This window comes from Scyliorhinus torazame, chromosome 3 (genome assembly GCF_047496885.1).
Source record: "Scyliorhinus torazame isolate Kashiwa2021f chromosome 3, sScyTor2.1, whole genome shotgun sequence".
Taxonomy (NCBI): Eukaryota; Metazoa; Chordata; class Chondrichthyes; order Carcharhiniformes; family Scyliorhinidae; genus Scyliorhinus; species Scyliorhinus torazame.
In genome coordinates, this window is record NC_092709.1 from 237,232,356 (window position 1) to 237,249,313 (window position 16,958).

General features: G+C 44.3%; 1 protein-coding gene across 1 annotated transcript in view; it reads right to left on the minus strand.

Annotated features, from left to right (window-relative positions):
* The window catches only part of LOC140409003 (exosome RNA helicase MTR4-like), a 210,817-nt gene that overhangs the window by 47,908 nt on the left and 145,951 nt on the right, over nucleotides 1-16,958 (minus strand). Inside the window, 3 exon segments of the mRNA XM_072497017.1 lie at nucleotides 2,633-2,706; nucleotides 2,709-2,737; nucleotides 14,507-14,670. Of these exon segments, the coding sequence (XP_072353118.1) occupies nucleotides 2,633-2,706; nucleotides 2,709-2,737; nucleotides 14,507-14,670 (267 nt within the window).

Sequence of the window (16,958 nt, forward strand, 5' to 3'; positions counted from 1 at the left end):
ATGGGGATCAGGGAGAAACCCTTTTCTGGTTGGAATCATATCTAGCACAAAGGACGATGGTTGTCGTTGTTGGAGACCAATCATCCCAGGACATTGCTACAGGAGTTCCTCAGGGGGGCATCCTTTGCCCGACGATCCTTCCCATCATAACGTCAGAAGCAGGAGCAGGATATTTGCTGATGACTGCACAATTTTCAGTGCCACTCTCAACTCCATGGATTGTGTCCATATATAACAAGACCTGAACAACATTCAGGCTTGAGCTGATAGATGGCAAGTAATATTCATGCTACCCAAGTGCCAGACAATGTCTATATCCAGCAAGAGAGAATTTAACGTTCAATAGCATTACTATCACTGAGTTCCCCACTATCAACATCCTGGGGCTTACCACTTAGCAGAAACAACACCAGGAAGCTCAACACCATCCAGGACAAAGCAGCAGCTTGACTGGCACCACATCCACAATCTTAAACATTCATTATCTCCACCACCAAGACAAAGTCATAGCAGTGTGTACCAACTATAAGATGTATTGCAGCAACGCGTCAAACCTCCTTTGCAGCACCTTTCAAGCTCAGGATCTCTACACCTAGAAGGAGAAAGGCAGCAGATACGTGGGAACACCGCCACCTGCAAGTTCCTCTCCAAGCCACTCACCATCATGACTTGGAACTAAATTGCCGTTTCTTCACTGTCACTGGGTCAAAACCTTAGAGCTCCTTTCCTAACCTCACTATAGGTGTACATACACCACATGCACTGCAGTGGTTCAAGGCAGCAGATTTCCACCACTTTCTAATGAGTAGTTAGGAAAGGCAGCAACTGCTGGTCTAGCCATCTGCGTCTAGGTACCCTGAAAGAATTTTTGAAAACAGAAAAGTGCTAAATAGTTACAAATTTTGCTTTTTCAGATGTATCCGCACACATCTCTCAACAGGACCGGGTCAACAACTCAAAGGTCCTGCACTATGCTCATTCCATCAGCGTACACTCATTGCAAAGCCAGTAACATCTGCACTGGCTCGGCCGTACGAATTGGATAAATGCCAGTCGTATATCCAAGGATTTTCTGTACGATGAACTGGTCGTTGGTTCCCTGGGTGTTCATAACACTACTATAAGCACACCTACAGGCCAAGTACAAAGGTCATGGGCACTGACAACTTAGAGGAAGTCGGTGACAGCCATGGCTTGTGGAGCTGACTGTTTGGAAGAGGGCCCAGAGGAAACAGAAGCCTGTGAATTGTGCACCTTCACAACCCTCTGCCTTCCTCTGCAGCACACGTGACATTGACTGCCATGCCTGAGTGGGACTGCAAGCGATGATTAACACAAGAGTTAACCACCAAGATGCAAACTATCGTATCACAAGATGGAAAGCTGCCACCGTTTCATTGGAATGTATTATGGTAATTTAATAAATTTATAGTTCAGCTGTGAAGTATACTGAATATACATATACCGCCTTATTCAAACAGTCACACTAACTGAATCAACAGTCAGCTTAACACTGTCCCAAGCTTCAACAGCATAAGTACAAATATCAACCCCGAGTTCACATTTAAGCCAGTAATCACAGAATCTTTGATACAAAGCTATATTTACATTAGACTTTTCAATATATCTAGAAATGCATTTTATAAAGTTGGACAATGAAAAGATTTATTTTAGATTTGTTATACCGATCTGAGGTGCCAGTCAGGTACTTATCATTTTATTTTTGCCGATGGGAACAAAATTACCAAGTTTTGCTGAATCGTTAACATTTCAAAAATTTTACCACGATTTAGAAATACACTGAGTCCCCAAACGGCGAGTTGGAATGTATATTCCCTAATGTGTAACTGATCCAACAGACTTGGAAAGATTCAGGTCTGATCCATGATCCTTGTTGGGGTGAGCGGATTTTAACTTGCAAAAAGAACTTACATTTAGATGAAGGAAGGGATTTACTACGCCGCAACCGGCCGTGTGTTTTTTGGCGGTGGAGGCAGCCCGCCAGTGGGATTTTCTGATCTTCATTGTCAACAGGATTTCCCATTGACTGCACCCCTCATCACCAGGAAAACCCGTGCCCCATTGGTGGGACCAGAGTATCCCACCAGCGCGAACAGCTGGTAAATTCTGCCCAATGTCTTTCACGATCAAAGGACTTTGCAAAGCACTTTACAGCTTATGAAATACTTTTCAAGCACAGTCAGCATTGCAATGTAGGAATCAGAGAAGTCGGTTTATGCTCAACAAGTTCCCACAAACACCAGGATGGAAGGATATAGATCCTACAAAGTGCTGTGTATGGGGAGGATTAGATCATTCCCTTACCCCTATCTCACAGTTATATAACCTGCTGAGATTACTGTGGTGGATAAATTACTGAGCTTATTCAATTGCAGCTGAGCTTATTGCCATCAAGGGCAGGGCAAGCCATGGCAATAAAAGTGAAAAAACTCAAACTGTTGATATTTCCAAGGTATGAAAACTAACTTCTATATTTGAAGACAAAATTAGTTACTGTATATGCAGAAGAAACTTCAAAATGTGCCAACTTTCCATCCATATCTCAATTACATCAGAGAATCACTTTGCTATGCATTTTTCTGAAAGGAGACGGGCCAGCAAGTGTATTTACCTTTTCTTGAAATACGAAACAGCTAAGCAAAGCTGTAGCCTGCTCAGCTGCCAAATCATTGAAGATCCCATTAACATCATTTCTGTCAGAAGAAGTTCATCCGCACTACAAGAGAAAAGGTGAGCTGGTTAATACCAATCAGAGAAAGTGCGGATTGTCACTTGTATAATTCATGCTTTGCTACTACACAGTTGCATTGCATATAACAAGCTGAATACATAGCACTCTTTGTGTAGAAAGGTAGGTCTTACAGTTTGAGAACAAGTTGATATAACCATTAAACAAAATATACAACATCCAAGCGTTTATAAATAGGGATAATAAGATGCAAAAGTATAGGCAATGTCAAGAGGGCATAAATCATTGCTTGGGCTTTAGTGTGTCCGTTGTCTCAAAAAGGGCTGAGCATCTGAACAAGGAAGAACTGGTCCAAGACAGTCAGCATAAAAACATACTTAAATTAAGACCATAATTAGAAGTGGGGTAATTTCAGTGGGAAGAGAGATCAGATCAGTTCTAGGTTAATTGGAATCAAAGATTGAAAGGCGAAATTGGAAAGGAACAATGGACTGCCTTTAAGAGGAGATGGTTAAATTACAGCCAAGAGGTATTCCCACAAGGGGAAAGGTAGGGCAACCAAAACCAGAGCTCCTGAATGACAAAAGACGCAGAAAGTCTGATGGAGCAGAAAAGGGTGACCATGACCAGATGTCAGGTTGATAACACAAGTGAGACTAGATATAGAAGGTCAGAAGGGAAATTAAATAAGAGAAGCGTTCAGAGTGTTTGAGAAGTGGCAACTGACATGAAAGAGATTCCCAAAATCTTTCACAGGCATTTAAACAGTAAAAAGATATATAGCAGATGAAATTTAATGCAGAAAAGTGTGGGGCGATTACATTCTGGTAAGAAAATAAGTGTCATAAAGCTATGCCCTTTATTTTGGATTTCCAGAAGGCATCTGATATGGTTCCATCTCAATAATAAGGAAATAATAGATTAGGTAGGAACACAGGACCAAGAGTAGGTCATTCAGTCCCTTGAGCCTGTCACCCTATTCAATGAGATAATAATAATCTTTATTGTCAGAAGTAGGCTTACATTAACACTGCAATCAGGTTACTGTGAAAATCCCCTAGTCGCCACATTCCAGCTGCCACCGTAATACTGTCCTTGACTAACAATGCCACCCCTCCCCCTCTTTTACCACCTTCCCTGAGCTTACTGAAATATCTAAACCCCGGCACCTGCAACAACCATTCCTGTCCCTGCTCTATCCATGTCTCCGAAATGGCCATAACATTGAAGTCCCAGGTACAACCCATGCTGCAAGTTCACCCACCTTATTCCGGATGCTCCTGGCATTGAAGAAGACACACTTTAAACCACCTTCCTGCTGCCGGTACACTCCTGCAACTTTAAAACCTTACTCATGACCTCACTACTCTCAACCTCCTGTATACTGGAGTTACAATTCAGGCTCCCAAGCCCCTGTTGAACTAGTTTAAACCCTCCCGAAGAGCAATAGCAAATTTCCCCCCCAGGATATGGTACCCCTCTGGTCCAGGTGTAGACCATCCCGTTTGTAGAGGTCCCACCGCTCCAGAATGAGCCCCAATTGTCCAGAAATCTGAAACCCTCCCTTCTGCACCATTCCTGTAGCCACATGTTCAACTCCTCTCTTTCCCTATTCCTCGTCTCGCTATCATGTGGCACAGGTAACAACCCAGAGATAATAACTGTTTGTCCTAGATCTAAGTTTCCACCCTAGCTCCCTGAATCCTGCCTTACATCCCTATCCCTTTTCCTACCTATGTCGTTGGTACCTATGTGGACCACGACTTGGGACTGCTCCCCCTCCCCCTTAAGGATCACGAAAACACGATCACGAAAACACCATGTCAATAATCTGCCCTCAACTCCGTGGGCTTCCACCTCAGTTAACAGTCTCTTGTGTAGAACTTTATCAAATGCCTTCTGGAAGTCCATATAAATGACATCTATAGAACATAGAACATACAGTGCAGCAGGAGGCCATGCGGCCCATCGAGACTGCATCAACCCCCCTTAAGCCCTCACTTCAACCCTATCCCCTTAACCCAATAACCCCATCTAACCTCTTTGGACACTAAGGGCATTTAGCATGGCCAATCCACCTAACCTGCACGTCTTTGGACCTGTGGGAGGAAACCGGAGCACCCGGAGGAAACCAATGCAGACACAGGGAGAACGTGCAGACTCCTCAGACAGTGACCCAGCAGGAATCGAACCTGGGATCCTGGTGCTGTTAAGCCACAGTGCTAACCATTATGCTACCATTCTGCCCTTAGACATTCCACTGTCCAATACCTTAGTGGCCTCTTCAAAAAATTCAATAAGATTAGTCAGGCATGACCTTCCCATCATGCTGGCTCTCCCTGATCGACCAAAACTTTTCAAGGTGTTCAGTTACCCCATCCCTGATTATAGACTCCAGCAATTTCCACACAACAGACGTTGGGGTAATTGGCCTGCAATTCCCTGGTTTCCCCTTTCACCCTTCTTCAAAGTAGAGTGTCATGTGCAATTTTCCAATCAAGAGGGACTATTCTGGAATCTAGGGAACTCTGAAAGACTATAGTTAGGGCATCTACAATGTGCTCCCCTACTTCCTTAAACACCCTCAGATGGGAACTGACAGGTCCTGGGGATTTGTCACTCTTTAGTTCCATTAATTTCTGAGTTAGTGATGCTGCACTTACGTTAATTGTATTAAGGTCCTGACCTCTAATGGTTATTAATTTTTTCGGGATGTCCAGCAAGTTATCCCCCTTTTCTACTGCAAACACGGAGGTCAAGTAATTGTTCAACATGTCTGCCATTTCCCCATTATCACTGACAATATCTCCATTTTTAGCGTTTCGTGAGGCTACATAGCTCTTCATCACCCACTTTCCTTTTATATAACTATAAACTGTCTTCTTATTGACTTTGATGTCCCTTGCAAGTTTCCTTTCATAATCCCTTTGAGTAGCTCTTAAAGCTGTGTTGTGACCCTTTGCAGGTCCTTGTACCTATCCCATTCATCCGGATCTGTGCTATGTTTTGTATTTTTGTAAGCCCTTTCTTTTATTTTTTTTGGTGGAGTGGAGCCTTTTTCCTCTCAGGTGTATATACTTGCTCCGTACCTCCTTAAATGTTTCTTTTAAATATTTCCCATTGATCTTCAGTCGTTTGACTCATTAACAGACCTTCCCTCTTTAACATGGACCATACTTTTCATTGTACTTCAGTACATGTGACAATAAATCTCATCCCGTTAAAGTCAGTCTTACCAAATTCTAAAATTCTAGCATATGAAGTGCTTTTCACTTCCAACGCTACACTGAATTCACCCATGTTGTGATTGCTATTTGATAAGTGTTCTCACACAGTTAGGCTACTAATTAAATTGGGCTCATTACTCATAAATAAATCGAACATTTTCTGTCATTTGATGCAACAGTCAAGAAAGCCCAATTCGCAAGAAACTGCAGACTGTGGTGAACTCAGCCCAACGCATCACACAAACTTGCCACCCACACATTGATTCTGTATACACCTCCCGCTGCCTCAGGAAGGCAAGATAGCATTATCAGAGACCCCTCCCACCCAGGTATTGCCTTCTTCCAGGCCTTTCATCAGGCAGAAAGTACAGAAGTCTGAAGACTCGCACCATCCAGACACAGGAACAGCTTCTTCCCCACAGCTACAAGACTCCTCAACGACTCCCCCTTGACTGATCGGTTCCCTGTAAGCACACTATTCACGATGCCCTATGCTGCTCTTGCTCATGTATTCACTTTCTTTGCCCCCTTGTTCCGCACTGTAACCAATCACTGTTCTGTCAATGTACCATTTGTCAATGTTCCCTGTTGATTATTCTTGTGTCTACTATGTACGTACTGTGTACGTTCCCTTGGCTGCAGAAAATACTTTTCACTGTACTTCAGTACATGTGACAATAAATCAAATCAATCCTCTTGTTACAACTAGAACATATTGCTGCAGGAAACTATCTCAGACACATTCCAGAAATTCACCTTTCTGACAGGTGCTCCCAATCTATGTGTATGTTGAAATCCCCCATTAATACTACTCTGCCTTTTGCTACACACACGCCTAATTTCTGTCTTTATACAATCTAGCACCTCAGAACTTCTACCGGGGGTTGATAGACAACACCCATTACAGTTTTAGATCCTTTTTGTTCCTCTGTTCCACCCATATTGGTCTCCACTGGCTGCTTTCCCGTCATTTTTTCCTCCCTCACCATTGAAGTGATAGTATTTCTAATCAGTAAATCGACTCCACCCCCTCTTGTCATATTCTCTGTCCCCTGTAAACTTTATAACCAGGTATATTTAGTTCCCAGTCCTGACCATCCTGCAGCCATCTGTCTGTCATAGCAACTACGTCATAAAATCTTCAACTTGCAATAGCGCCAGCAACTCATCTAATTTATTCGTTACACTTGTATTTGTACATAGAACTCTTAATTGAGCTGTTCCCCTGACCTGTCCCTCAGCACTGAGCTTTTATTTGCTTGTGAGACCAGCCTGTTTATCCTTTCTCCTAGAACACTGGTCCCAGATCGGTTCAGGTAGAGACAATCCCAATGGTACAGGTCCTTCCTGTCTCAATACCCCATGAAATAGAACCCCACTTTCCAGCGCCAAGGAAACAGAACAGGGCTAACTGAAAGATTTGTGTACTGTGACAAAGTTTTTCTCAGGGATCTCTGCTGGGGGCCTCAGCATTACAGCGTATAAATTAGTGGCAAGGATAAAGAGTTACATTATTACACATCCAAGTTTGGATTTGACACAAAGATAGAAAGACCAGTAATTGTGTACACAAAGTTGTATACGTGAGGTGATAGACAAACCATGACAGGGCAAAACTGTGACAGGTGACGCTCAAGATGGTGAAAAAAAAGCAAATTACTGCGGATGCTAGAATCTGAAACGAAAGAGAAAATGCTGGAAAAACTCAGCAGGTCTTGCAGCATCTGTAGGAAGAGGAGAGAGCTAACGTTTCGAGTCTGTTGACTCTTTGTCAAAGCTAACAGACAGAGAAAGTGGGAAATATTTCTACTGTGGAGTGAGAATAAAAGAGGAGTCATAGCCACCCAAGGAAACTGGGTGCTAAAGGCCACAGAAACTAAGGGGAAAGCGTGCTAATGGAAGTCCCCAGAGAGGACAAAAGATGTGAAAGGTCAAACAGCAGGGAAACTAACATCAGAGGATGAACTGTAGATGTGGGGGGAGGGGAAGTGGGAAACAAAGAGGAGAAAGATGAAGGAAAGGTGGATAAGATTGGGGAGGGGGGAATTAAATATATATTAAGAAAGAAAGAAATGGTAAAAGACAGCTAAAAAGAAATGAAAATAAATGGGTCGAGGTGGGATGGAGCTAATCACCTGAAGTTGTTGAATTCGATGTTCAGGCCGGAAGGCTGTAGCGTGCCTAACCGGAAGATGAGATGTTGTTCCTCCAGTTTGCGTTGCACTTCACTGGAACATTGAAGCAGGCCAAGAACAGACATGTGGGCATGGGAGCAGGGTCTTTTGTTAAAATGGCAAGCAACAGGAAGGTCAGGGTCCTGAATGCGCACAGACCGAAGATGCTCAGCAAAGCGATCACCCAGTCTGTGTTTGGTCTCTCCAATATAGAGGAGACCACATTGGGGGCAGCGAATGTAGTAGGCCAAATTGGAAGAGATGCAAGTGAAACACTGCTTAACCTGGAATGAGTGTTTTGGGCCTGGGATGTTAAGCATGGAAGAGGTAAAGGGGCAGGTGTTACACCTTCTGCGATTGCATGGGAGCGTGCCATGGGTGATGGGAGAGGTACTGGGTATGGTGGAGGAGTGGACTAGATTGTCTCGGAGGGAACGGTCTCTGCGGAAAGCTGACAAAGGGAGTGAAGGGAAGATGTGTTTGGTGGTGGCATCACGCTGGAGTTGGCGAAAATCATAGATCATAGAATTTAGTGCAGAAGGAGGCCATTCAGCCCATCGAGTCTGCACCGGCTCTTGGAAAGAGCACCCTACCCAAGGTCCGTACCTCCACCCTATCCCCATAACCGAGCAACGCCACCCATCACTTAAGGGCAATTTTGGACACTAAGGGCAATTTTAGCATGGCCAACCCACCTAACCTGCACATCTTTGGACTGTGGGAGGAAACCGGAGCACCCGGAGGAAACCCACGCACACACGGGGAGGATGTGCAGACTCCGCACAGACAGTGACCCAAGCCGGAATCGAACCTGGGACCCTGGAGCTGTGAAGCAATTGTGCTATCCACAATGCTACCGTGCTGCGGAGGATTATGCTTTGCATACGGAAGCTGGTGGGATGAAATGTGAGAACGAGGGGGACTCTATCCTTGTTCTGGGAGGGAGTGGAGGGGGCAAGTGGCGCGGGAGGGTAGTGGCGCTGGAGATGGACCGCACACTGTTGAGGGCCCTGTCCACAACTGTAGGTGGGAAATCACGGTTCAGGAAGAAGGAACACATTTTCGAAGCACCATTTTGGAAAGCGGCATCATCGGAACAAATGTGATGGAGGCGAAGGAGTTTAGAGAAAGGGATGGAGTCCTTACAGGGTGTAGGGTGCGAAGAGCTGTAGTCCAGATCGCTGTGGGAGTCAGTGGGCTTGTAGTGGATATTAGGGGATAGTCTATTGCCGGAAATGGAGACAGAAAGATCAAGGAAGGGAAGTGTCTGAGATGGACCAGGTGAAAGTGATGGAAAGGTGGAAACTGGAAGCGAATTCGATGAATTTTTCCAGGTCCGGGCGAGAGAATGACGCGGCACCAAAATAGTCATCAATGTATCGGTAATGGAGTTGTGGGAGGGGGCCTGGATAGGCCTGGAACAAGGAATGTTTCATATACCCCATAAAAAGGCAAGCGTAGCTAGGACCCATGCGGGTACACATTGTGACACCTTGATTTGGAGAAAGTGAGATGAGTTAAAGGAGAAGTTGTTGAGAGATAGAACGAGTTCAGCCAGGCGGAGGAGTGGTGGTGGATGGGAATTGTCCGGGCCTCTATTCGTGAAAGAAGCGAAGCGCTCTCAGGCCATCCTGGTGTGGGATGGAGGTGTGGAGAGATTGCACATCCATGGTGAATAGAATGTGGTTAGGGCCCGTGAACTGGAAGCTGTCAATCTGACGCAGGGTATCAGAGGAATCCCGGATGTAGGAGGGGAAGGAATGGACCAGAGGAGTGAGGATGGAGTCAAGATAAGAGGGGATAGGTTCGGGGGGGGGCGGGAGCATGCTGACACAATGGGCCTGCCGGGACAGTCCTTTTTGTGGATTTTGGGAAGTAGGTAAAAGCGGGGTGTCCGGGGTTGGGAGACTATGAGGTTGAAGCCATAGGGGGAAGGCATCCAGAGGAAATGAGGTCGCTAATGGTGTTGGATATAATGTCTTGATGTTCAGTGGTCTGGTCATGGTCCAGGGGGAAGCAAGAGGAAGTATCTGAGAGTTGGCGCTCAGCCTCTGCGAGGTAGAGGTCAGTGCGCCAGACGACAAGAGCACCCTCTTTGTCGGCAGGTTTGATGACAAAGTCGGGGTTAGACCTGACGGAGTGAAGAGCAGAAAGTTCGGAAGGAGAGAGGTTGGAATGGGTGAGGGTGAAGTTGTCCACTTTTAATACAAGAAATACAAATCTGAATATCTTCTTAATGGCATGAGAAAAGGATCTGCTGAGGAATAAAGAAATTTGCATGACCAGGAACACACACCACTCAATCTTAGTGCACAGGTTCCAAATACATTCACAAGGCATCTAAAGAGTGTTGAAATTCAAAAGTTAAGAAATGGTGCTTAACTTCTACTGTGCCTTGCGCAACATGAACAACTGTTTGCATTTATAGAGCACTTTTCAAGTAGTATAACAATGCTTCACAGGGTCACTATCAGACAAAATTTGATGGATTCGCAAAAGGCAATCTTGGGACAGGTTAAAGAGGTAGGTCTTAAGAAGTGTCTTAAAGGAGAGGGAGCAACAGAGGCAGAGAAATTTAGGGAGGGACATATACAACTTCAGGTCAAGAGTGGAGCAATTAAAACTGTGGATGGAGCAGCATGGTGGTGCAGTAGTTAGCACTGCTGCCTCACGTGCCGAGGACCCAGGTTCAATCCTGGCCCCAGGTCACTGTCCGTATGGAGTTTACACATTCTCCACGTGTCTGCATGGGTCTCACCCCTACAACCCAAAAGGACGTGCTGGGTAGGTGGAATGGCCACACTAAATTGCCCCTTAATTGGAAAGAAAAGGTACTCGAAATGTATTTCTTTGTAAATTTAAATCGTGGATGCACAAAAGGTTCAGACATTTCCTTCTCGTGCTGGAGGAGAGGGAAGAAGGGAGGGAGGGAACAAGGGGTGATGCCATGAAGGACTCTTGAAAACAAGGGTAAGAATTTTAAAATCAATCTGCTTCAAGAATTGGAGCTAATGTGAGTCACTGAGCAGAGGGTGAAGGGTAAACATCATGTGGTGCAAATTAGGACATGGGCAGCCGAATTTTGGATGAATTGAAGTTTATGGAGATTGTAGATGGGAGAATGTCCAGGAGAGCGTTGGAATAGCTAAATGTAGAGGTAACATTGGGATGAGCTGAGGCATGGTCAGAGACCATGTTAAAAACTGATGGAAATCAGACTCCACCGAAGTGTTGCATTCAGATTTGAGCACCACATATCAAGGAGATATATTGGGCTTGGGAGGGAGGGGGGTTGGGAGCATGTAGATTCACCAAAATATCATGGCTTAAAAGGTTTAATAGCAAGGACGGGCTGCAGAGGGTTGACTTATGAGTTTTGAAAGTTGAAATGTGAGAGAAACACAGAGAAAAAAAGATGATAAATTTAATTGGCGTCTTTTATGTCCTCAGGATGTCCCAAAGCCAATAAAGTACTTTTGAAATGTCGCCACTGCTATACTGTAGGTTATGTGGTAGCAATTTGCAGGGTAAGGCCCATGAATAGCATTATCTTTAAATTACTGGATAACCTCCTTTTTGAAATGGTTCACAAACACGATACAACAGATACAATCATAAAATTAGATGTGAAACCAGGAAGCATTTTTTCCCACACAAAAGGGTCAACTGAACCATTCAAGGCTGAGATCAACTTATTGTTGTTAGTTTCAGGTATCATAGGATATGTTGGGGAAATGGTATTGAGGTACAGGTTAGCCATGATCCAGTAGAATGGTCCAAGAAGCTGAAGAGTCACCTATCCTTCTGATGTTTCGGCACCTTGCTTTAAGAAACCAGATATGGTCATGGAGATTTAACAGAATATAGGTATGACATTATGATTTTAATTATGAGGAGAAACTGGAGATAATAGATCAAAAAAGGTTAAGAGATTTGGTGATTGAAATCACTTAAATGAGGGTCATTAACAAGGCAAACAAGGGGTGTGGGTCGGAGAGGGCAAGGTGTCAGAGATTTATAGAGAGATGAGGGAAGAGGGGGAGGAGTCGGTGGGCGAACTAAAAGGAAAGTGGGAAGAAGAATTAGGGGAGGAGATAGAGGAGGGTATGTGGGCTGATGCCCTAAGCAGGGTAAATTCCTCTTCATGCGCCAGGCTTAGCCTGATTCAATTTAAGGTGCTACATAGAGCACACATAACGGGAGCAAGATTGAGCAGGTTCTTTGGAGTGGAAGACAAATGTGGGAGGTGTGGCGGGAGCCCGGCAAACCACACACATATGTTTTGCGCGTGCCCGGCACTGGAAGGGTATTGGAAGGGAGTGACGGGAGTGATTTCACAGGTGGTGAAGGCCCAGGTCAAACCAGGCTGGGGGTTAGCTCTATTTGGAGCTGCGAAAGAGCCGGGAGTGCAGGAGGCGAAAGTGGCCGACGTTGTGGCCTTTGCGTCCCTAGTAGCCCGGCGCAGGATCCTACTCATGTGGAAGGAGGCGAAACCCCCCCCCCCGGACTGGAGGCCTGGGTAAATGATATGGCGGGGTTCATTAAACTGGAGCAGATAAAGTTTGCCCTGAGAGGATCAGCTCAAGGGTTCACCAAGCGGTGGCAGCCATTTCTCGACTACCTGGGAGAACGTTAGAGGGAAGATAGAAAGATAGATGACCAGCAGCAGCAACCCGGGGGGGGGGGGGGGGGGGGGGGGGTTTAGTTTAGGTCAATAGATAATGGGGTTTTGTTACTTGTGTATTGTTAAAAATTTCTGTATTGTTACTGTTACGCTTGTTTTGTAAGAGGGAAAAATTGTTGTTTGGGAAAAAAAATTTCAATAAAATATATTTAAAAAAAACAAGGCAAACAAGGAAAAATTATTCTTACTCGCCAGTGAGTTGATACACGGTATAAATTTACCATAAGAGTGAGAGTTTAGGAGAACTATTTTTAAACCACAGCTTTGAATGAAATTTTATAACTTTACCTCAGAACATCTTGCATTGAGGACAAAAAAATGGATGCTATTCAGAAACGGGATCCTGCTATGGTGAGGGGCCAATGGCCTGGTTAAGATGCTCATGTTTTGAGGAAATTTGCGAAATTTTGAGACGTTCTCAGAAAATCTCAAAATGGGGCTTAACAACCACCAATGTGCTCTTTCCAGAAATTAGTTCCTGGGACTATTTGTTGGTTTGAACTTTCAATTGCTCTCAGAGGTGGCTATATCAAGCAAGGTCAAAGAATGCTCTGAAGGCAGCATGATGGTGCAGTGGGTTAGCCCTGTTGCCTCACGACGCCGAGGTCCCAGATTCGATCCCAGCTCTGGGTCACTGTCCGTGTGAAGTTTGCACATTCGCCCCGTGTTTGTGTGGGTTTCGCCCTGTAGCCACCTAAATTGGCCAACTCCCGATTTAAAATGGCGAACAGCAAAGGTTGATGGGAAAATCAGCCAACAAGACAGAAACCAGCAGCTGCAGGTTTACTGTGTATTTACCTCTGCAAAGGCCAGACAAGATCAATACCAGCTGCCATCAGCATAACAAAGTAACAGCCATCTGCATACTGATGAGCAATCCCCAGGAACAATAAGTAACATTTTGGACACACAAAGCAAAGCCAGACTCCTCGGCGCCAGCAGGAGCCAACACAAAGGAGCAATTGAAAACCAAGGAAAAGTTAGCAACAGCCCCACAACCCAAAAGATGTGCAGGGTAGGTGGATTGGCCATGCTAAATTGCCCTTTAATTGGAAAAAGTGAATTGGATACTCTTAAACTAAAAAAAAAAGAATGCTCTGAAGGCAGGAACACTTATTCACATATTATTCAGCCATTGCCTCATAGTTTCAATGTGAGTGCAACAGTATGCTCATAAGCACGCAGAAATATCAAAAGCAATATGTAAACTTCTTCAGAATAAGGTCTGTAATGTCAAAGAGTTTCCTCTCAAATAGAAGCTCTAGCCAATATAAGATCTCATTTACACCACAAGTTTAGCACTGGAGCAAAACCGCTTAAGATTTGCATAGATACTAAATTATGTGATGTAAATCAGAATTTAAAAATTAACTAATGTGAAGTAGAGTAATCAGTGTATCTAGGTAGCCTTACCACTGTAACCACAGTGGTGTAAGAAAGCAAAACCGCTGTGCACTTATACGAAGACTGTAACATCAATCTCTTTTCAGGTGCATCAGAAAGGAAAACCAAACACGTGTGTTGCATTGCGTCATATTTACAACTGAAGTTTTGAAGTTTGTCCAGGAATGAAGTGTTTTTACAATGGAGATTGGAAATTGTGGCATCAATTAGGATGGGAGAAATAATGTAATTCCAAGTGAAATATTCAAGTGTTTTCAGAAAATGCTGATAGCATAAATTGGCATTGTTAGCTTTCTTAATGTCTGACCTGCTTATTTCACAAGCGACTCGTCCTTTCATTTCAATGACATCAGACGAAGTGGCAAAGCCTAATCGCCTGATCACTCGTTTACGGCATTTCAGTTCATCCATCTGCAAAACTGTTCGAGCTTTCTTCAGCTCTCGCTTTGCTGCTTTGATATCTCCAGCAATCTATATATAGAAACATATGAATACATTCAATTAAAATTTAATAGGGGGCATGATCGACTAGATGGTGCAAATCTCAAAGCAATTATTTATCAAGTGGGTGTCAACGCTTTCAAAGTTTAATCGAGTTTTTCACCATTTTATAGGACACATTCTTGTTTAGATTTCATGTCAAAGGCATCAAAACTGGAAAATATTACAGAGGAACAACTTTTAAGTAAATGGAAAGCCAGGAAAAAAATTGGAGGAGGAAAAAATACTAAGAGGAGTTGTCTGTGGCAGGGTGCAGGGCAGGAGTAATTAAATTACAAAATTGGTGATGATTGCAAGGCAAAATAAGGTGATATTGAGTAGAGTATTCAAACACGAGATAGGTCCAGAGGTTGGTTATTTAATGGTCGCAGCAGAGCAGCAATTAAGTAAGGCAATCATGGAAAATTCCTACTGCAAGGTTTCCCAAACAGTGTCCCATGGAAAAGGGAGGTTCTGTTGGATATATCCAGGGGTCCTTCGGTAGGTCAGGCTGATATATAACACTTTAAAAATACTGTAGAGCTGCTCATCCAATCAAAGGTTGGTTTCTCCATACATTGGCTGCCGATAGGCTCACTGGCATAAGTTTTCAGAGATCTAGAGGAAGGGAGAGAATGGACAGGGGAGCCAGGCAGAGAGACCAGGAGAGTGAACTACAGCGGACGGTGCAACCAGGGAGAGAACATGGCAGAGCAACAGGCAGATCTGATAATGGAGAGAGGTACAGCAGACAATGGAGTCATAGGAAGGGTAGGTGATGCGGTGGGATGGGCGGCAGCCACGGGATGAGAGGGGCGGCGGCCACTGAGCAAGGGAGACAGCAGGCCATGGAGTGAGGGAGATAGCTGGTTCTGAGGCAGGAGTAGGAGGGGAGCAAGGGGAAGAACGGAGACTACAGGCATGTGAGAGACAGAGGATAGGGAGTAGGCTTGTATGTGTAAAAACAGATGTGTATTTGTGTAGGAGAGAGCGAGTTGAAGGTGTTGTCTGAGAGAGGAGTTTGTATGTGTGTGTGTGTGAGAGAGAGCGTATGTGTTGCGTGTGTGAGAGGCGAATGTGTGTGAGTACATGAGTGAGAGATGAGTATGTGTATCGATGTGAGAGAGCAAGAGGGGAGAGTATGTGTATATATGAGTGAGGTGCGTGAGCGAATGAGACAGACATGGACAGAGGTGTGTATTTTGCGTGAAAGGTGTGTACACGAGAGTATGTGTGTGGTGAGTCAGTGGCCAAAATCTGTGTGTGTGTGTGAGAGAGAAATGAGAATCCAGATCTTGAACAGCACTAATATTAAACAAAACAAGCAGTATCACTCCTCCCATTAAGAATGATAAAAAAAGCGACTAAGTACTTTGTTAAAGAAGATAACTTTTTAATGAATATACACATAAAAGAAATTTAATAGTACTATAAACCTGTTTTTGAATGTCTGTACCTATTACACAACAGTAGTTTAAATCAACAGAACAAAAATGTTTCTTATGGGGTCCGTAGGGCCATAAGATATAGGAGCAGAATTAAGCCATTCGGCCCATTGAGACTGCTCCACCATTAAATCTTGGCTGATATGTTCCTCATCCCTACCTCCTACCTTCTCCCCATACCCCTGATACCCTTATTAATCAACAAATCCCCTAATTAACAGCAGATTTGTGCTTGAGATGCTGTTACCTATAGGGCCACAGACCAAGAGCTGGAAGGTGGAATTAGACAGAATAGCTCTTTCTTAGAACCCAAGAACTAGGAACAGCAGTAGGCAACTTAACCTCTCGAGCCTGCTCCATCGTTCATCATGGCCTCAACACCGTCCTGCCCGTTCTCTGTAACCCTTCAAACCCACGACTAATCAAAAATCTGACTAACTCCTCCTTAAATTTACTCACTGTCCCAGCATCCATCGCACTCTGGGGTAGCGAATTCCAGATTCACGACCCTTTAGGAGTAGTTTCTCCTCATCTCGGTTTTAAATTTGCTATCCCTTATCCTGAGACAATGACCTCTTGTTCTAGAATGCCCCACAAGAGGCAGCATCTGCTCCACATCGACTTTAGCCATACCTTTAATCATTTCTTATACCTCAATTTGATCTTCCCTCATTCTTCTAAACTCTAGGGCGTATAGGCCTAAACTGCTCAATCTCTTCATAAGACAACCCCCTCACCCACAGAATCAATCTAGTGAGCTTCCCCTTAACAGCCTCCAATGCCACTACATCTTTCTCAAATAAGGCAGGAATATACGTATTCTAAATTTCCCCT